General features: G+C 37.8%; 1 protein-coding gene across 5 annotated transcripts in view; it reads left to right on the top strand.

Annotated features, from left to right (window-relative positions):
• Positions 1-21,882, top strand: part of GPATCH8 (G-patch domain containing 8) — a 111,487-nt gene that overhangs the window by 51,992 nt on the left and 37,613 nt on the right. For 4 of the 5 annotated variants that reach the window (XM_032322817.1, XM_032322816.1, XM_032322820.1 and 1 more), the window contains 2 exons: positions 6,896-6,963; positions 7,617-7,703. In XM_032322817.1, coding sequence (XP_032178708.1) covers positions 6,896-6,963; positions 7,617-7,703 — 155 coding nt within the window. Of the gene's footprint in view, positions 1-4,805; positions 4,851-6,895; positions 6,964-7,616; positions 7,704-21,882 lie in introns of all 5 variants that reach the window. The other variant, XM_032322819.1, reaches the window with a different exon arrangement.

Below are 21,882 nucleotides of genomic sequence, written 5' to 3'. Positions count from 1 at the left end.
GGGGAGCCTGCTTCTCCCTTTCCCCCTGCTCCTGATTTCTCTCTCTCTCATTCTCTCTCAAATAAGGGAATAAAATCTTAAAAAAAAAAAAAAAAAAAACCCTTAGAAACTCTATTGGGAATAGTTAATGTTCTTGATGTTTCTAGTTAGTGTTTCAGGGAGGTAGCATTTATCATATTATAGTTACTAAGAAAAAATACTTAAATGATGCTGAAAGTAATCATTGTTTTCATGGTACTGAAGACTTATTTTCAGGAGAAATTTTCCAAAGTGACACTTTGGCTTGGAAATAGATGTACCATTTTTCACTCTGTTTGTGCGAGTTGTGTGTAATCACTGTTTCAATAAATGAAATTATATTTGATGCATTAATGTAGGCTACTAAGAGTCCTATTTTGAATAGTTCTGCAAATCAGAGAATATTTCGTACATGTATTTGAGTTGCTAAAAGTAAGAAACAGATTTAAAGATGCCAGGACAGGCTCTTGGACTTAATTAGTTTAGTGGCCACTTTTTGAAGTGGATATTGTGACTTTGATGGCTTTTATATTTATTTCTGCTTTATTATGATCAGTCTTTTAAAACTATTTTCGACACCGTAAGAGAACATCAGATATTTTTAAGTATTCTCAGGTATATGCACTGGCTCTATAAATGTTCTGCCCCACCCCCATGCCAGAAATTTAAGTAGGTAAGATTATTTTGTTTAATTATTGGTAATTAATGGGGGTTTAGAACTTTGTGTTGATCACTGCCATATGCCCAGTGCCTTCCAACAATGTAGTAGCAGTTCAGTAAATATTTGTAATGAATATTTCTTGACTCAATCTTAGTAAGGGGAAAGACAGCAGAAAGAAATTGAGGTATTCTTATATATCTATTGACTGTCCAGCCAGTCTTTTAATTATTTTGGAAGCTTCATTTCTAATCTGCTTCTGTGGGGAAATCATATTATTTTGAAGTGTCGCTGATTACCAAATTATGGTTTTTTAAAAATATTTCCTTCTCAGTTATTCTGTTCCTGGAGTTTGTCTCTAAAAATAGTGTTTCTCGAAAAAGTATTCTCTTCAGTCCAATTCTTTGGGCCAGTTTCTTAGATTAGTCCATCTCTATTTTCAAATCAAAACCGATTCATGGGGATTTTCTCAGAAACAAGGTGGCTGTAGTCAGTGAATTTTTATATTTGGCCTTATTTTCTCTTCAGTTATGATAAGTCATAGTAGTAGCTTCATATATTCGCAAGAGATGCATATTTTTTTTTAAAAGATTTTGTTTCTTTATTTGATAGAGAGAGATCACAAGTAAGCAGAGAGGCAGGCAGAGAGGTGGGGGGAAGCAGGCTCCCCACCGAGCAGAGAGCCCGATGTAGGGCTCGATCCCAGGACTCTGAGATCATGACCCAAGCCGAAGGCAGAGGCTTAACCCCCTGAGCCACTCAGGCGCCCCTGCATTTTTTTTTTTTTTAAGATTTTATTTATTTATTTGACAGAGATCATAAGTAGGGAGAGAGAGAGGAGGCAGCAGGCTGTCCACCGAGCAGAGAGCCCGATGCAGGGCTCGATCCCAGGACCCCGGGATCATGACCTGAGCCGAAGGCAGAGGCTTTAGCCCACTGAGCCACCCAGGCGCCCCAAGAGATGCATATTTATATACAAACATGTCGTACTTTCGTCGTATAAGTAGAAGTAAAACTACCTTTTAAAATATACCAAGTACAATTTGGGTTGGTTAATGAAACATGTGAAGTTTTTTCCTTCTCTTTAGAAAAATATTTTGGTGGGGTGGTCGGTCACCTGGGTGGCTCAGTTGGTTAAACATCTGCCTTTAGTTCAGGTTATGAACCAGGGGTCCTCCAATGGAGCCCAGCGTCGGGCTCCCTGCTAAGTGGGGCGCCTCCTTATCCCTCTAATCCTGCCTGTCCCCACACCCACCCCCTTTCCCGCTCATGCTCATTCACTCTCTCTCTCTCAAATAAAATAAATATTTAAATTACTGCAGTAAAAAATTTACTGTAATTTTTTTGCTGAGTTATAATTGTCATACAGAGTATTAGTTTCAGGTATAGTACATAATGATTCAATATTTGTATATATATTTAAGGTTTTGATTTAGAAAATAAGAACACCAGTGTTTTGTTTTGTTTTGTTTTTCCATCACATGAATACATCAGTATTGGCCTGTTCTAGATCTGGTGTGTTTTCTTTTTTTTTTTTTTTCCTCCCCTCCTCCAGTTGTCTAGATCACAGTCATAGTATTTATTAATCTTTGGCTGAGGAGGACAATTTCTTCTAAGGGAAGTGTGTACTGTTCTCTTGGAAGTTGTGTCTTTTGGAGTGAAATAAACAACAAAATGTTCTTAATTTAATGGATTTTAAGAAATATTTTCCTCCTTTAAAGGAAACAATTAGGGAACCTGGATTTAGTTCAATTTATTTTATTTTATTATTTTATTTTTAATTGGCTTTTGTGTATTTTTATTTTTAAATTTTTAATTTAATTTAATTTTTGGAAAGGGAGAGCGAGTGAGAGAGTACAAGCAGGGAGAGGGACAGAGAAGCAGACTTCCCACTGGGCAGGGAGCCTGATGTGGGGCTCATGACCCACCCAACCCACTAAGCCACCCAGGTGGCCCTTTAAAATTTTTTTAAATTTTTAATTTTTTAAAAAGATTTTATTTATTTATTTGATAGAGACAGCACAAGCAGGCAAAGCAGCAGACAGAAGGAAAGGGAGAAGCAGGCTTCCCACTGAGCAGAGAGCTGGACATGGGGCTCGATCCCAGGGCCCTAGGATCATGACCCAGAAGCTTAACTAACTGAGCCATCCAGGCGTCCCTAATTTTTAACTTTTTTAAGTAGGCTGCACACCCAGCATGGAGGCCAACTTGAACTCATGACCCTGAGGTCAGGACCTGAATTGGGATCAAGAGGCTGGTGCTTAGCCTGCTGAGCCACCCAGGCACCCCCTTCCTTCCTTCCTTCCTGCCTTCCTTTCTTTCTTTCTTTTAACAGGCACCCCTTTATTTATTTATTTTTTTAGTTTTAATTTTAATTTTTTTAAAGATTTTTATTTATTTGCCAGAGAGAGAGAGAGAGAGAGAGAGAACACACAAGCAGGCAGAGAGGCAGGCAGACGCAGAGAGAGAAGCAGACTCCCTGCCGACCAAGGAGCCTGATGCAGGACTCAATCCCAGGAGCCCGGGATCATGACCTGAGCCGAAGGCAGCGGCTTAATAACCAACTGAGCCACCCAGGCGTCCCTTAATTTTTATTTTTTAAAAGATTTTATTTTTAAATAACTTCTGTACCCAACATGGGGCTCAAACTTACAACCTTGAGATCAGGAGTCACATGCTCTACCAACTGAGCCAGCCAGGCACCCCAGTTCAATTTATTTTTCAAAAAAAGTTGAGTTTTCTAGAGAATATCATACTAGCAAACATTTGGTTCCTATCTACTTTTTGAAAAGTCATTACTGTAAATTGTTATTCAGGTTTTCCGCAGTGGTGTTCTTTATGATAGGATTTATCATTAATCACAAATGAGTAACTTGAGAGGTTTTTGTTTTTAAGCTGCAGTCTCTTTCTGTATTACATATTGTTCTCTGTCTTTTCCCACTAGGATTTTTTCTTTGTCTGGAACCTCTTTAATAATGGAAAGAAATTACTGCTTGGCCCAGACAATAATGTCATCTTCAGATTGTTTTTTGTTTGGGTTTTGTTGTTGTTGTTGTTGTTGTTGTCATCATATATATATTTTATAAGTAAGCTCTGTGCCCAGGGTTGGGCTTGAATTCACAACCCAGAGATCAAGAGTTGTGTGCTCCGCCAACTAAGCCAGCCAGGCACCCCTATGTGTTTTATATATAATATAATATATATATTTTTTAAATTGAAGTATGATTAGCATACAGTGTTATATACTACTTTTAGGGGAACAACATGATTCAGCAGTTCTGTACAGTACTCGGTGCTTACCGCAATACGTATAGTTCCCCCTCTGTCACCAAAATGTTATTATAGTACCTTCAGATTATTTTTAAAGCCAGACTCTTTATTTTCTGTGATGAGTTACCTCTGAGTGGACTAATTACAAGTGGGACAGCCATTTTGATGCCACTTTCTCTGGAGTTCCTGGTCTCCTTCAAAGCTTGGCTTTGTTGTATGCAGAAAGAAAGATGTTGGCAAGCCCTGGAAGACTTCATTAAAAGTAAACAAAGGAAAGCTACTTCAGGGATTTTATTCATTCATAACAGTTTGAGTTCACAACAGAACTCAAATATACATGAGTTTTCTAAGCACTTAGTGTTAAAGGTTATTTTCCAGACCTTTTACTTATATATTTTTTTAGAAATTGTCTTGATGACTCCCTTCCCAATCCACAAATCCTCCTAGAGTTCTTTTAGTGAAGGAAATGATCACTGTCCAGTTGATCTGTCTTTGATGTTATTTCTTTAAGGAGAAGTCCCATTTGGGGCCCTGAATACTGATTTACCAGAATGAATAGTTAAATTAGAAATTGGAAGCTAGAGCTAGTTCTCTTGCTTTCAAGCCCCCCCCCCCCGCCCCCACCGAATTGTTAAAGAGGAAGTTGTACATGTTCTCAAGTAGCAGTGCAAAAATCCCACATCCTGGGCCAACCAGTGTGAAAACAACTGCTCTAGCACTAAGTGTCCTTCCTCTTCTTCAGCTGAAGTTGGGGGAGGGACAAACCAGTTGTTACTTTACCCCTTCCCATCTGCCTGCTAGAAGGCCTGTTTCCTACCCTAATGGTTTCTGCCTAACAAATGGTGTTTCTTTTTTACAGCATTATGATCCTGGACTTGTTGTGGTGATGGTAAACTTAGCAGTGGTAATTTTTTATTTTCAGACTGAATTACTCCTTTTGTCATCAGTGCACCAATATGTTAGGCTTACTTTCTCTGTTGTAGCCTTCATCCTTCTGCTTGGTCTTTTTCATTTTCCTTTCCTTTCCTTATGCAACTTGTCTGATCCTTGTTCATTAAAGGGTACTGTTAAGAAGGGATGTATCTGTTTGTGTTAGAACTGCCAAAAAAATCAGTTAAAACATTAAATTCTAATACTGTCAAAAACTTGATTTTCCCACAATGTAATGGGCACTAGCACTTGCTACTGCAATTTATAAATAAATTAAAACAAACTTTGACTGCCTTAGAAGGCAAAAGTACTAATGCAGAGTTTATGAACAGGGGTTTACAGAGGTAATGAATTTATACCAAAACGTTGATTCTTGCAAAACAAATTCTGACAGACCAAAAAGAAACCAAAGCCAAAAAAAGTAAATTCCTTTGACATTTCTTTTCAATTCTTTCATTGGAACATTTGTGTATTTTACCAGTAAATCCCTGATTGAGACGTTATGAAAGTGATATTACACCTAGGAAGTCATTTTTATAACCTGTCTTTAATTTGGTCCTTTTGCTAAAGATTGCAGTCACTGCTTATTTATTATACCATTGGGCATAAGGTAGTATGCATTTTCATTTTGTTTAACTGGCAGTCTTTGATAGTTTCTAAAAGAAGGCTGTATTTTAGAAATTTTTTCCTTTTTTTTTTTCCTGGCATGAAAAGATCTTTATTAACTTAAACTTCCACTGTGATAATTATTCTTAATTATCTCCTTATTTATTGTTTGAAAACTGTAATGGGATATTGGTGATAAGTAAACTTCCGAATTTGTTTTTCATTATGTTTTAAAGACAAAAATTAAACACATATGGAGCAACTGGATATAAGTGGTTGCCAATCACTTTGAAAACAGTTTTTTCTTTTTTCTCCAGGACCAAGCCTAGTCATGAATATGGCATTTATTTATTTTTAATTGGTTTTGGTAATACCTAAGATTTAGCCTGATAAAACTCAACTTTTTAGCCCAAAGGTATAATACATATGTGTGTATAACAACAACAACAAAAACACAAAAAAAAACCCTTAAAAAAAACAATTGTTTACACCAGCCTGAGTGAAATGATGAGGGAAGTAAACATTGTGTTTTTTCACTAAAGGTGTACAACGGATAAGGTAAGTCAGTCCTCTTTTCAGTGGCCTTACATCACAATAAACAGCGCAAGTTGTGATGTAAAACAGCTGTGGTAGTAAAGTGCTTGTCTGCCCCATTTTGCTTTGTTTGGCTGGTTATGAGTGGATTAAATATACATTTTTAAAAATCTCCAGCATAGATTGATTAGTTTAAAGTCAATTTTCTTCGCAACTAGTCCTTTTCACAGCTTACTGATTGCCGTAGCCAGTGTTAAATCTGCTCTGGAAAATGAGACCTCAGAGCACCAGTTTTAAAAGTAAAATGAGTTTTTGTTCCTAAGGGCAACTAACCATTGCTTTTAATTTAAATGTTGTCACAGCCCCAGTTAATTTTGAAAACAAAAAAATATTAGACATGCTGATTGCAATTACAGAGTTTTCCTGTATCTTGTTTAAAACCGTGCATTTTAAAAATTTAACCATATCAGTTGAGATTTATTACTAGTTTTAAAAGTGTGTATGGGAGGGTGTCCGTGAACAGTAAGAGTGATTCTTGATGGAAAGTTATTTGGGGATCATTTTAAAAAGCAGTTTCTAAAGTTTTTGATTTTAAATCTCCTGGTGCCATTGCTTAGAAGTGCTTTGCATTGCTTATTTAATTTTGTCATAGTAATCTGGAATTTTCCCCAACTGGAATGTTAGCTAAGGTGGTTAGTTGGGCTTAAACTGGGAGAGGTAGGTTTGGTTGTAAGCTGTGAGAATGGCTTGTGTTTGGTTCACTGTAGCTTTCTGGTCTCTGCACTCCAAGGCAAGATCTCTAACCACCCAAACCCAATGTATAAAGTGAACTGTTGGCTTAGCTTTGCCTCTTACCTTAATTATGTGTTCCTGTTACAGGGAGAACAGATCCCATTCCGATTGTTGTCAAGTATGATGTCATGGGCATGGGTCGCATGGAAATGGAGGTAAATTGACCTTGTTAGCTAATTTTTTTTTAAACGGTGTACTTAAAATTGGTATTAATTCAAATTCAGATGCCAGTACAAAAATACACTTATCAGATAGAATATAGTTTTAATATTTTTCTTAGGAAATTAAAAAATATATTTTACATTCTCATTTAGTGCTGGCTTTGAGGCAGGTAGGTGACAGACAATGCCCCTAAGGAAGTTGAATGTTTTGCCCAGGGTTATGCCACAAGGCAAGATCAGACTTAAAACCCAGATCCTGGTGCTTATTTCATTAGGCATTGTTGTTCAACTCTGAAAATATTTGCTGTGGTAGAAGCCTTGCTCCTGTGTACAGCTGTCAGCTGTGATACCTTCTTTTCATTGCCTAAAATATTTTCTTTATTTACTCCTAATTCTTTGGCATTGAACATTGAAGTAAAGTCTGTTATCATTAAAAAAAAATGTGCCTGTTCGGAACCACCACCATGATAGGATTAATTAGCTATTTTGCACACATTTTTCTCTGCGGGGTGAGAATGAAGTAAGAGGTAGCTGAGTATAATACAAAGTTTTTAATTTCATGTAATACTGTAGTTGTGTAAATAATTTTTTAATAGCTAGTTGGGGTACTTTAGGAATTATGACTAATTATATTTATTTTTGTTAAGCTCGATTATGCTGAAGATGCTACCGAACGGCGCCGTGTCCTAGAAGTAGAGAAAGAAGACACAGAAGAATTAAGACAGAAGTACAAGGTACTGAATGAAGCCATTCTTTGGTGTTGGGTGCTCACACTGAAAGTGATACTCATTTTGGTGAAAGGAATCTCTATTTATGACAGGATTTGTTTAACCTTCAGTGATGATTATTAGTAGGCCTCAGGTTTCTGTTAGTTTCCTGTATTGCTGTTGTAAAAACTGGAGAGCTAATGCTTCATAAGTCTGTTGGAATGATCACATTCGTCTTTGGAAACACAGTGCCTGTACATAGTAAGGAGTAGTAGCAATAAAAATTGTTATTTAAGAGTCCTTTGGGAACTTGAACCTATTGACAGGACTTTTGTTTTCAGTGGGTGGGGTATTTTAAGAGTAACAAACTGAGGGGCACCTCGGTGACTCAGTCAGTTAAGCAGCCAACTCTTGATTTTGGCTCAGATCGTAAGATTGAGCCCTATGTTGGGCTCTGCATTGGGCATGGAGCTTCCTCAAAATTTTCTTCCTCTCCCTTTCCTCCTTGCTCTCTCTCTCTTTTTAAGAAAAATAGAGAGAGGGGGGCGCCTGGGTGGCTCAGTGGATTAAAGCCTCTGCCTTCAGCTCGGGTCATGATCCCAGGGTTCTGGGATCGAGCCCGCGTCCCACTCTCTGCTCTGCAGGGAGCCTGCTTCCTCCTCTCTCTCTCTCTGCCTGCCTCTCTGCCTACTTGTGATCTCTCTCTGTCAAATAAATAAATAAAATCTTTAAAAAAAAAAAAAAATGGAAGTGCTGAACATCTTCAAAAAAAAAAAAAATAGAGAGAACATCACTATTTTCCTTTTTAAGGGATTAGTTTAAATTGCAGTTTTAGACCCATGTTATAAGTTAGCTTTCAAATAGACTGACCAGGAACATGCCTTTCAAGATGTACTATGCCCAGTCTCTACTATAAAATAGGCAAATTTGAAGGTATCAAATAGGCTTAGTTAAGATTATCATGTAGAAACTGATTTTCATCATGAACCTTAAAGTGGGAAGATGGAAGAGGGATTTATTTTTAAAAATCTGTTCTACTGTAAAAAAATAACTAATATAAAAACTGACAGAACTATATGGAGAAATGTTACATCTATCACAATAGTGGGAGATTTTAATATATGTCTTTCAATAATTGATTTAAAAAATGGAAGAGACATTCAGCAAAGACTTTTGGAAGATTTGACTAACACATTAACAGATTTCACCTGCTGGTTATATAGAATTGTGAACCCAATCACTTTGAAAATCAGAAAACTTTTTTTTTTTTTTTTAAGATTTTATTTATTTATTTGAGAAAGAGTGATAGAGAGCACGAGAGGGGAGAGGGTCAGAGGGAGAAGCAGACTCCCCCCTGAGCTGGGAGCCCAATGTGGGACTCAGTTCTGGGGCGCCAGGATCATGATCTGAGCCAGAGGCAGTTGCTTACTTAACCAGTTGAGCCACCCAGGTGCCTGAAAATCAGAAATTTTGAAAATACGTGGAACATTAATTTAAACAAAATTTTCTACCATAATAACCCATGTCATAAAGTATCAGCAAATCTCAAAGAACTGAAATCAAGCCACAAAGCAGTTTTTAAAAATTTATTTATTTTTAAATATTTTATCTATTTATTTGACAGAGAGACCTCGAGAGAGGGAACACAAGCACGGGAAACGAGAGAGGGAGAAATAGGCTTCTGGCTGAGCAGGGAGCCAGATGCGGGGCTCAATCCCAGAACCCTGGGATCATGACTTGAGCTTCAGACTCTTAACTACTCGGCCACCCAGGCACCCCAGCAGTCAGTTTTTTAAATTAAGGATAGAAAAATCCCCTGTAAGTTATGAGAAAATTATTTTAGTTTCCAGTAAGTGAAAGAAGAAATCACAATGCTAATTGGAAAATATTTTGGACTGAAAGATACAAATACTATGTATCAAAACTTGTAGGATAACCTAAAGCAGTATCATATGTGTTAGCAAATATATAGCCTTGAATGCTATTTAGAGAAAGAAAATGAAGTAAACATTTCTCTCAGGAAGTTAGGAAAAGAATAGCAAAGTAAATCAAAGAAGGCAAAAGAAAAGAAGTAATAAAAGATAATTAAGGTTAACAGAAATGAAACAAAAAACAAAGCCAAAAGTTAGGTACTTCTGGTGATATTAAGGAAGAAAAGAACTTAGAAAACTAGTGTCAGTAGTGAGAAGATAACATTGTAGGTATAGTAGGCAGCACTAAAAAATAAAAATCTTACGATTAACCTCATGCCGCCAAATACAAAAATTGGGTTTAAATGGACAAATTCCTAAGAAATAGAACTTGCTAGAGTATACTTAAAAAAGAGAAAAGAAAACTTCAGGAATTCTGTACCTATTATATAAATTGAATCTATGGTAAAAAGTCTTTCCATAAAGCCCAAATAACTTCACTAGTGAGTTCTGTCAAAATTCATAAAATAAATAACTTCAGTCTCCTTTTTTTTTTTTAAGATTTTATTTATTTATTTGACACAGAGAGAAAGAGATCACAAGTAGGCAGAGAGAGAGAGAGGAGGAAGCAGGCTCCCCGTTGAGCAGGGAACCCAATGCGGGGCTTGATCCCAGGACCCTGAGATTATGACTTGAGCTGAAGGCAGAGGCTTAACCCACTGAGCCACCCAGGCGTGCCAATAAGTTCAGTCTTAACCAGCAATGTCTAATCTTCCAGAGAATTGAAAAGGAAAACTCCCAGCTCATTTCATGAGAGATAGTACCACCTTGATTCTAAATACTGACAAGAAGGATACTTAATGACACTCTGGTTTAAAACACAGATGCAAATCTTAAACCACTAGCAAATACCAGAACCAATTCAGGATATATCATGACCATGTTATGCAAAGAATGTAAGATTGATTTAATGTTATAAATGCATATAGTGAATCACATTAAGAGATTAAAGGAGAAAAACTAGAGGTACCTGGGTGGCTCAGTTGGTTGGGTGACTGCCTTCGGCTCAGGTCATGATCACAGAGTTCTGGGATCGAGTCCTGCATCGGGCTCCCAGCTCCATGGGGAGTCTGCCTCTCCCTCTGACCTTCTCCCCTCTCATGCTCTCTCTCACTCTCCTCTCTAATAAATGAATAAAATCTTTAAAAAAAAAAAAAAAGGGAAAATTCTATTTGACTATCTCAATAAATGCCAAAAAAGCATATATAAAGTTCTCCATGCATGATGAAATTCTTGTCTATATTGATAAAGAATCTTCTGATAGAAAGCCTACAAAAACCATATACAAGATACAATATTTAAAAGTTGAGGACTCTGGGGCGCCTGGGTGGCTCAGTGGGTTAAGCTGCTGCCTTCGGCTCAGGTCATGATCTCAGGGTCCTGGGATCGAGTCCCGCATCGGGCTCTCTGCTCAGCAGGGAGTCTGCTTCCCTCTCTCTCTCTCTGCCTGCCTCTCTGTCTACTTGTGATCTCTGTCTGTCAAATAAACAAAAAATTAAAAAAAATAAAATAAAAAAATAAATAAAGTTGAGGACTCTCCTTTTGGTATGTGGAAATAGCAAGGATGACTGCTCTCATTGTTTCTGTTCAGTGTTGTGTTGGAGGTCCTAAGCAACACAGTAAGATAGATAGGCAGAAACAAACAAACAAATATATAAGAGATGAAAGGAAGAGACAACTGTTTTTGTTTGCAGGTGTGGTTACTTACACAGATATCTGAAAGAATTTACAGATAAATTATATAAATTAGTAAGTTTAGCTGGATGCTAGTTTCAAAATCATAAACTAAAATTAGATATCTATATATCAACAAAGAGAAAATGGACATTACAAAAATTTCAGCATTGTAATAACAAAAAATTTATGAAACACCTAGGAATTAGAAGGCAGACCCTTATGTATTTGACCATATATACCATGCCATACCATACAATAACAACAATCATACTATAAATAATCTGTGTAAAAGGAAAAAACATAGAGCTTATAAAAGATAGTATAGAAGATTCTTCTAGCTGTGTCTAACTTAGATAAGTACTTGTTTTTCATTTCAGCGGTACTTTCTTTGATGTTTTATTATGAAAACTGAGCATACAGAAAAATGGAAAGAACTATATAGCTAATACCCATATACCAACCACTTATACTCCATAATTAACATTTGTAAATATGTTTTATTACATGTCTAGCTTTTTTTTAACGATTTATTTATTTGAGAGACACCTGGGTGGCTCAGTTTTTTAGGTGTCTGGCTTCCGCTCAGGTCATGATCCCAGGGTTGCTCAGTGGGGAGACTGCTTCTTCTGTCAGCTTCTCCTCCTGCTTGTGCTCTTTCTCTTTCTCTGTCAAATAAATAAATAAAATCTTTAAAAGATATATTTGTTTGGGGGGGCGCGCAGAAAGCGAGAATCTTGAAGCAGACTCTCCACTGAGTGCAGAGGACGTGGGGCTCTATCCCAAACCTGTAAGATCATGACCTGAGTTGAAACCCAATAGTTGAATGCTTAAGACCCAGTTACTGATTGAGCCACTGAGGTGCCCCAGATGTCTGACTTTTTAAAAAACAGCCTCACTGACTTCCTAAATTCTTGAAATACCTCTTTTATTCTATTTCTAATTTGTTTTTGGTTTTTTAGTAATGTCTAGGTTTTGTATTTGGGGTGCTGTTTGTGCCTTTTTTCTTTTTAAACACTTTAATGTTTTTATTTTGTAATTTCTTTCAAATCTTCTATTAACTGTAGTACATGATATGTGTTTTTATAGTTTGTTGCATCTCCTGACTTTTTCACGGTGCTTTGTCTCCTTGGGTGGCTTGCAGTTTTGATTGTCATCTCATCATTCTGTGGAAATTTCTTGCAACCTGGATTTTGGAGGGAGTGCTTATGAGATAGTTTCATATGTGCCCTTACTAAGATATAGGGTCTTTAACTGCTAATGGACTGGTTTTTTAAAATGTTAATACCTAAACTAAGGATTCCTGGTGTGAGTGGAAAGTGTAAATCCTTTACGTCCACCAATGACGGGTCTGAAGTTCCAACATCTTATACATGACTCTTTCCATTTACACACTGATATATGGTGAGTTTCTTGGTGTCTTCATGGACAGAAGGTAATGAGATAGTTCAGTTTTTCTAGTTTCTTTTTCAAGGGTGGAGACAACTCTTTTTTGTGGCGGTGGGGTGGGAGGAGTAAACTCTACACCCAACATGGGGCTGGAGCTCACAACCCTGAGATCAGAAGTTGCAAGCTCTACCAACTGAGCCAGCCAGGGACTCCATGGAGACAACTCTTCCTGACTCTGAACTTTTCACAGGGAGTGCTTACTAGCTTTCTTTCGTCAGGGTCCTGAAGGCTCACCTTCAGGCATCTAGGGATTGCCCTGTCTTGTTGAGTTCAACTATATGTTAAAGTGTGTGTGTTTTAAAGATTTTATTTATTTGGGAGAGAATAAGAACACAAGCGAGGGAGAGAGGTAGAGGGTGAGGGACAAGCCAACTCCCTGCTGAGGAGCCTGACTCTGGGCTTGATCCCAGGAGTCCAAGATAGATGCCCCCTTTTATTTTACTTTGTTCAGAATTATAGTATAGTGAAATATTCCTCTTCCTTCTGTTCCTTTTTTCTTTTCCTGTTCTCTTCTCCCTGCCCTTTCCTTTATGCACTGTTATAATGCGTTAGGCTGGCTTTAGCACTTTTCACTGAACCACTTTATTTAAGGCCACAAAATACCTCTGTTTGCTAAATCCAGTAGCTCTTTTAAAACTTATTCCATATTCGGGGCGCCTGGGTGGCTCAGTGGGTTGGGCCGCTGCCTTCGGCTCAGGTCATGATCTCAGGGTCCTGGGATCGAGTCCCGCATCGGGTTCTCTGCTCCGCGGGGAGCCTGCTTCCTCCTCTCTCTCTCTCTGCCTGCCTCTCTGCCTACTTGTGATCTCTCTGTGTCAAATGAATAAATAAAATCTTTAAAAAAAATAAAAAATAAAAAAAAAAAATAAAACTTATTCCATATTCTGTTTCTTGGCATTGTTGAATACAATTGACCATTCTTTTTTCTTTAAAACGTTTTCTTTGCTCTTGCTTTTGAAGATTTCATACTTCTCTAGGTTGTTCCTATCTTCCTTGCTGCTTCTGTATAGGTTCCTTCGTTGGTCCCTTCTTTTCGGCCTAAACTTCAGATGTTGGAGTTCTTCATGTTCAGACCTAGACCTTCTTGTTCTGTCTAAACACTGTCCTTAGGCCCTGAATGATTATAATACTGTGTTTCATCATCTTTCACATGGTTCTTTTTTATCCTTTAGAACTTAGCTTTGAAACCTTCTCTCATTACCTAGTTTAAATAAGTCCTCCACTCTGCCTTATTCTCTTGCAGCACTGTCTTTTATCATTTATAATTATAAATTTTTGTTTCTTCACTTGTTTATAGTATGACTGCTGTTTGGGCAGAAATGGCATTGAGAAGAGAGACTGTCTATTTGTCTGCCGGTAATAATACTACAGCATAATGCCTGGCACATAATTGCTCAATAAATATGAATTGAACAAACATATTCTTTGAAATAAGGGGAAGAACCAGATTTATTTGGTTATACTGTCAGAAGTAGAAATATTCTAAAGTGGGGCATCTGGGTGGCTCAGTCGGTTAAGCATCTGCCTTTGGCTCAGGTCATGATCCCAGAGTCTGGGGATCGATCCCCATGTTGGGCTCCCTGCCCAGTGGGGGGGTCTGCTTCTCCCTCTCCCTCTGACCCTCAACCTGCTTGTGGTCTGTCTCTCTCAAGTAAATAAATGAAATCTTAAAGAAAAAATACTCTGAAGAGTACATTTTATTGTTTTCAAATAAAAGTTACACTATCAAGTGAATAATAAATGAAATAGCCGGGGTGCCTGGGTGGCTCAGTGGATTAAGCCGCTGCCTTCGGCTCAGGTCATGATCTCAGGGTCCTGGGATCGAGTCCCGCATCGCTCTCTGCTCAGCAGGGAGCCTGATTCCTCCTCTCTCTCTCTCTGCCTGCCTCTCTGCCTACTTGTGATCTCTCTGTGTCAAATAAATAAATAAAATCTTTTAAAAATAAATAAATAAATAAATAAGTGAAATAGCCAAGTAATTCACAGCCTCTTAATATTATGCATTCTATTTTAAGGCTCTTTTTGTCCCCCAGCCCAAGAAATTATTTCTCATTTGAACTCTTCAGATTGGGTTAAGCAAGAATTACTTATCTCCCTTTTATTGATCAGATGCACAGAAATCTTGTTAGATCTTTACTGTTTGTCACTCATCTTACTGTTTGTCATCTTCCTGCTTGTCACTCATTTATTTCACTGTATTTGTTCTTCACCTTCCCATGACCTTGGAACTTTGACTTTAGTAACTTAGCCCCTCCTTAATTTGTACCTGTCAAGCACCACAGATTTTTACTTCCCTCAACATTTTGACCCCAACTCTTTTCTTCCTGATTCTTGTGTCATGGCTACTTCTTCTTTAAAAAATATTTTTATTTATTTATTCGACAGAGAGATCACAAGTAGGCAGAGGCAGGCAGAGAGAGCGGGGGAAGCAGGGTCCCTGCTGAGCAGAGAGCCCGATGTGGGGCTCAATCCCAGGGCCCTGGGATCATGACCTGAGCAAGAGGCAGAGGCTTAACCCACTGAGCCATCCAGGCACCCCTTTATAGCTACTTATTTAACCACAGCCTGTCTCCAGTCAATACAGATACTTGGATTTCTACTGCACCTGTAGTGCAGTATGAGAGTGGTTCTGATTCACTGGGCTCAGAACTGCCAAGTAATCTTCCATATGTCATTTCCTACTTAGTCTCCTCAGCTCTCATTCTTAAGCATTGGTTCTTGGGCCCTCATCTTTCTTCAACTGCCCTTGTCTTTCCTCCATCTTTTCTTACTCCTAATAGAAAATTTAACAAAATGTGGACCATCAGGTCAGAGTGCATTTATGCCTGTAATATCCACCATCAAACTTGGACCCAAATATTCCTGTCCTTAAATTTTTCTCCCCTTTTCACTGTCCGTTAAAGGATAATTCCTACCTATGAATTCTGGATCTTAGACCTCTCTCTATCTTATAAAAGAACTTTACATCTTTGTAAAGGTGTAACCTTTGGGGCATCTGGGTGGCTCACTCAGTTACGGTCTGCCTTCATTTCATGTCATGATCCCAGGGTGTGTGGATCAAGCCCCATATCAGGCTCCCTGATTAGCGGGGAGCCTGCTTTTCCCTCTCCTACTGCTTGGACTCTCTCTCTCTCTTTCTGTCAAATAAATAAATAAAATCTTAAAAAGAAAAAAAAAAGGTGTAACGTTGGCAGCCTCTCTCATTATTCATTATTTTCCTTTAACCAGTAAACATCACACATTTGTGGGGGAAGAGAACCACTAACTGAAGGAAAAAAACAAACAAAAAACCTCTGTTGACTCCCACTCTCTGTGTCTACTGTCTTCTCTTTTTACATGTCTTTAGAACTAAACTTCTTAAAGAGTAGTCTCTACATTTACTGCCTCATTTATGTCACCTTCCATTCTATTTGCAGATGTGTGGCTCTAAATTTAAATAGGTTTAAATTTTAACGGAGAAGAAATACAATCCCATTTTTGACACCTTAAGTATTTTATTAAATACCAATAAGATATTTTAAAAATATGTGTAAGATAAGGGATGCCTGGGTGGCTCAGTCGTTAAGCATCCATATCTTGATTTTGGCTCAGGTCGTGATCCTGAGATCAAGCCCCGCATTGGAATCCACACTCAGCGCAGAGTCTGCTTGTTCCTCTCCTTCTGTTCCTCCCCATTCCCCCTCCCGCTTGCACATGCTCTCTTTCTCTCTGGCTCTCAAATAAATAAAATCTTTTTTTAAAATGTGAAGATATAAAGAATAACTACCGGGGTGCCTGGGTAGCCCAGTCATTGGGTATCTGCCTTTGGCTCGGGTTGTGATCCCAGGGTCCTAGGATCAAGCCCCACCTAGGGTGGGCTCCCTGCTCAGCAGGAATCCTGCTTCTCCCTCTCCCCTTGCTTGTGTTCCCTCTTTCTCTGTCTCTGTCTCTCTCTCCCCCTCTGTCAATAAATAAATAAAATCTTTAATAAAGAAAGAATAACTACAGACACTTGTGTGTCTTCTGCTCAGTTTAAGAAAAAGAACTCAATCAGTGATTTCTGTGATTGCATTCCATTTCTTCCTCGTTCAGGGGTAAGCACTACATTTTTGTGTTTTATCATTCCCTTCCCTTCCCTTCCCTTTTTCAGATATATTTTTTTGGCTGAGATAAAATTTACCATTTACCATTTTATAATATACAATTTAAAGACCCTAGCATATTCACAATGTTGTACAACCATCAGTACTAATTCCAGAACATTATCCACTCCAGAAAGAAACCCCACACTCTTAAGCAGTCATTCCTTACCCCACCTTCTCTTCCTGAAAGCCATGTTCTGTCTCTAGGTTTGCCTGTTCTGGATGTTTCATATAAGTTGAATCATTCATTATGTGGCTTTTCATATCTGACTTCTTTACTAAGCATGTTTTCAAGGGTCATTCATGTTAATAGCATGTGTAAGTACTTCATTTCCTTTTTATAGCTGAATATTACATTGAAGAATATATTATAGTCTGTTTAATTATTCACCAATTAATGGACATTTGGGTTTTTTCTACTCTTTGGCTACTATAAATAGTGCTGCTGTGACCATCTTGTACAAGTTTTTGTGTAAATATATTTTCTGGTTCTCTTGGATATCTACATAGGAATAGAATTGCTGGGCATATGGTAACTCCTATGTTTAACTCTTTGAGGAAGTGCCAGACTGTTCCAAAGTGGTTGTACCATTTTACATTCCCACCATCAGTGTTTGAGAGTTTATTTCTCTACATCCTCACTTACATTTTTTTATAGCCATCCTAGTGGGTATGAAATAGTATCTGATCATGATTTTTATTTGAATTTTCCTGACTAATGATGTTGAGTACCTTTTCTTGCACTTACTGGCCATTTGTTATTATTTTGGAGAAATATCTATTCAGATCTTTTGCCCGTTTTTAAATTGGGCTGTTCTTTTATTGTTATAGGAACTCTCTGTTAATTCTGGAAATGAGGCCCTTGTCAGATACATGATTTGCAAATATTTTCTCCCATTTTGTGATTGTCTTTTCATTTGAAAATGTCCTTTGATGCACAAATTTTTAAAAATTGATGAAGTCCATTATCTTTTTCTTTCGTTGTTTTTGTTTTTGGTGTCATATTTAAGAACCCATTGCCCAATCCATGGCCATGAAAATTTATACCTGTGTTTCCTTCTAAGAAGTTCAAGTTTTAGCTCTTTTATTTAAGTCTTTGATCTATTTTTTGAAATAAATTTTTAAAGTTTAATTTTGTATGTCATGTTTGATAGGTGTTTCAGTTCATTCTTCTGTGTATGACTACCCAGTTGTCCCAGTGCCATTTTTTGAAAAGATTGTTCTTCACCACACGGTCTTAGAACCTTGTTGAAAATCATGGTCTTGGGCACCTGGGTGGCATAGCAGTTTAAGCATCCAACTGTTAGTTTCAGCTTAGGGTCCTGAGATTGAGCCCTGCATCTGTCTCTCTCCCTGCTTGGCAGGGAATCTGCTTTGGATTCTCTCTCTCTCTCTCAAATAAGCAAATCTCAAAAAAAAAAAAAAAAGAAAGAAAGAAAGAAAAAATCACTATCTTGCTTATTGTTGCTTTGTAGTAAGGTTTGCTCTTGGGAAGTGTGAGCCTTCCTACCTTATTACTTTTTAGGATTGTTTTGGCTAGTCTTGATCTCTCCCAATTCTTAGAATCAGTTGATCAATTTCTACAAAGAAATCAGCTGTGATTCTGATAAGGATTATGTTGAATCTGTAGGTCAGTTTTGGGAGTATTGTCATTTTAACAATGTTAAATCTTTCAATCCATGAATACAGGATGTTTTTCCATTTCTTCAGATCTTTTTTTGTAGATTTTATTCATTTACTTCTCAGAAAAAGAGGGAGAGAAAGGACAAGCAAAGGGAGCGACAGTCAGAGGGAGAAGTAGACTCCCTGCTGAGCAAGGAGCCCAGTGCAGGACTTGATCCCAGGACCCCGGGATCATGACCTGAGCTGAGGGCAGCGGCTTAACCATCTGAGCCACCCGGGCATCCCTCTTTAGATCTTCCTTTTTTTAAGGATTTAATTTATTTATTTGACAGAGATCACAAGTAGGCAGAGAGGCAGGCGGGGGGGGGGGGTGGTGGAGCAGGCTCCCTGCTGAGCAGAGAGCCCGATGTGAGGCTCGATCCCAGGACCCTGATACCATGACCTGAGCCGAAGACAGAGGCTTAACCCACTGAGCCACCCAGGCGCCCCATCTTTAGATCTTCTTTAATTTCTTTCAATATTTGTTAAGTGTTGTACTTCTTTTGTTAAATTTAATCCTAAATATTATTTTTAAAATGCTATTGATTTTCATATGTTGATTGATCTTTTATTTTCTGCAACTTTGCTAAACTTATTTATTTATTTCCTTATTTATTTTTAAAGATTTCTATTTATTTATTTGACAGCGAGAGAGATCCCAAGTAGGCAGAGAGGCAGGTGCAGAGAGCCTGATGCGGGTCTCGATCCTAAGACCTTGAGATCATGACCTGAGTTGAAGGCAAAGGCTTAACCCACTGAGCCACCCAGGTGCCCCTAATCTTATTTATTAGCTCTTACAGTTTTTTATGTGAATTCTTTAGGATTTATTACATGTCATATCATCTGTGAATAAAGATAATTTTGTTTCTTTCCAATCTAGATGCCTGTTTTTCCCCTGTATCTAATTGCCCTACCTAGAACTCCCAGTATATTGTCAAGTAGAAGTGGCAAGAGCAAACATCTTTTTTCTGAACTTTGTATAGGGCAGGCTTTTGGTCTTTAACCTTTAAGGATGATGTTAGCTAGGGCTTTTTCATTGATGCCCATATTAGATTGAGGAAGTTCCTTCAATTTGTAGTTTGTTGATTTTTTTTTTTTTCCGTTCATGAAAAGGTGTTAGATTTTGTTGAATGCTTTTGTTACTTTTTGTATCTGTTGAACAAATAGGGATTCCCCCCTTTATTTAATACAGCATATTATATCAGTTTATTTTTATGTATTGAATCAACTTTGCATTCCTTAGATAGTCTTACTCGGTCATGGTGTATGACCCCTTTAATATGCTGCTGAGTTCAGTTTGCTAGCATTTTGTTGAGGATTTTTTTATCTGAATTCATAAGAGGTACTAATTTGTAGGGGTTTTTTTGTGAAATGTTTATATAAGAGTAATACTGGTTTCATAGAGTGACTCAAGAAATATTATCTCCTCTTTTATTGACAGCCCTCCTTTTCCCCAAGATTTTATTTATTATAGAGAGCTCAAGGGGGCAGAGGGAGAAAGAGAATCCCAAGGGAACTCTGTACTGAGCACTGAGTCTGAAGTGGGGCTCAATCCCAGAATCCTGAGAATATGACCTGAGCTGAAATCACCAGTCAGATGCCTGACTTGAGCCACCCAGATTTTAAATGGTTTTAAATTGTCCCTTAGATTTAAAAATGGTTTTACAATGTGTTTTGTATCCCTAAACATGTATTATTTAATTTTACATGGTTTTGACTATTTTATTTTTATTTTTTGTTAAGATTTTATTTATTTATTAGAGAGTGCACTTGAGAGAGAGCATGAGCAGGGTAAGAGGCAGAGGGAAAAACAGACTTCCTACCAAGCAGAGAGCTCAATGTGGGACTCCATTCCAGGATCCTGGGATCATGACCTGAGAGGAAGGCAGACAGTTGCTTAACCAACTGAGCCATCCAGGTGCCCCAATTTTACATGATTTTGAACTTTATGTAAATGGAAACATATTTCCTGGTATACGTGTATGAGAGTTTATCCAGAGTTTGGCCTTTGTTCTTATTATTCTATTACTTTAAGTAGTTATACCTATATATTTTTCCTGACCTGTATATATTGATAAATAATGTCATTATCATTTTTCCCCTAGAAATTCTAAGGTCTCGGATTTATAGAAAAGCCTTTAAAAATGTTAATTCCTTGGGGCGCCTGGGTGGCTCAGTGGGTTAAAGGCTCTGCCTTCGGCTCAGGTTATGATCACAGGGTCCTGGGATCGAGCCCTGCATCAGGCTCTCTGCTCCACCGGGAGCCTGCTTCCTCCTTTCTCTGCCTGCCTCTCTGCTTACTTGTGATTTCTCTCTGTCAAATAAATAAATAAAATCTTTAAAAAAAAATGTTAATTCCTAGTTTTATTTTACTGTGTTTATATATGTTACTTAAATTATCTCTTTTTGCAATTTATTATGGTTTCCTCTATAGCCTAATACAGCCTTTTTTGATGAACATTCTATGAGTACTTTAAAAGGTGTGTTTCCTATTTTTAGGCCACATACCTTAATATATTAATAAGGTGTTCATGGGGCACCTGGGTGGCTCAGTATGTTAAGCCTCTGCCTTTGGTTGAGGTCATGATATCAGGGTACTGGGATGGAGCCCCACATTGGACTCTGCTCAGCAGGGAGCCTGCTTCCCCCTCTCTCTCCGCCTGCCTCTCTGCCTACTTGTGATCTCTCTCTGTCAAATAAATAAATAAAATCTTTAAAATAAATAAATAAATAAATAAATATTACTGAGGTGTTCAGTGTCTTAGTTAATTTTTATCTCTTTGATCTGTCATTAAATAGGAGATGATTTATCAAATCTCCATATTTTAATAAATCTCTGATTTCTGCATCATGAATGTTGCTGCTAGATTATGGTAGATATTAAAATTTTTAGATACCATGAGTTGCCCTCATTGACATTATTAAGTGCTTTTCTTTATCTTCTTTAAAGCTTTATAGTGTAATCTGTACCTCATTTGAAAGTAAGATCTTGATTCTGCTTTCATTTTGTGTGTATTGTCTTGTATATTTTTGGGTTTGGGGTGTGTTGTTGTTTTGTTTTAATTTTTCTTTAAGGTTTTTATTTATTTTTGTGAGAAAGGGAGACAAAGATAAAGAGCGAGCACAAGTGGGGTTGGGGACAGAGGGAGAAGCAGACTCCCCGCTTAAGCAGGGAGTCAGACCCAAAACTTGATACCAGGACCCTGGGATTATGACCAGAGCCAAAGGCAGATGCTCAACCAACTGAGCGACCCACGTGACCCTGTGTTTTTTGGTTTTTGTTTTTTAAGATCTATTTATTTATTTGAGAAAGAGAGAGAATGGTGGGGG

This window comes from Mustela erminea, chromosome 18 (assembly GCF_009829155.1).
Source record: "Mustela erminea isolate mMusErm1 chromosome 18, mMusErm1.Pri, whole genome shotgun sequence".
Taxonomy (NCBI): Eukaryota; Metazoa; Chordata; class Mammalia; order Carnivora; family Mustelidae; genus Mustela; species Mustela erminea.
Note: the sequence above shows the minus strand (reverse complement) of the source record. Positions and strands in the feature narration are given on the sequence as shown.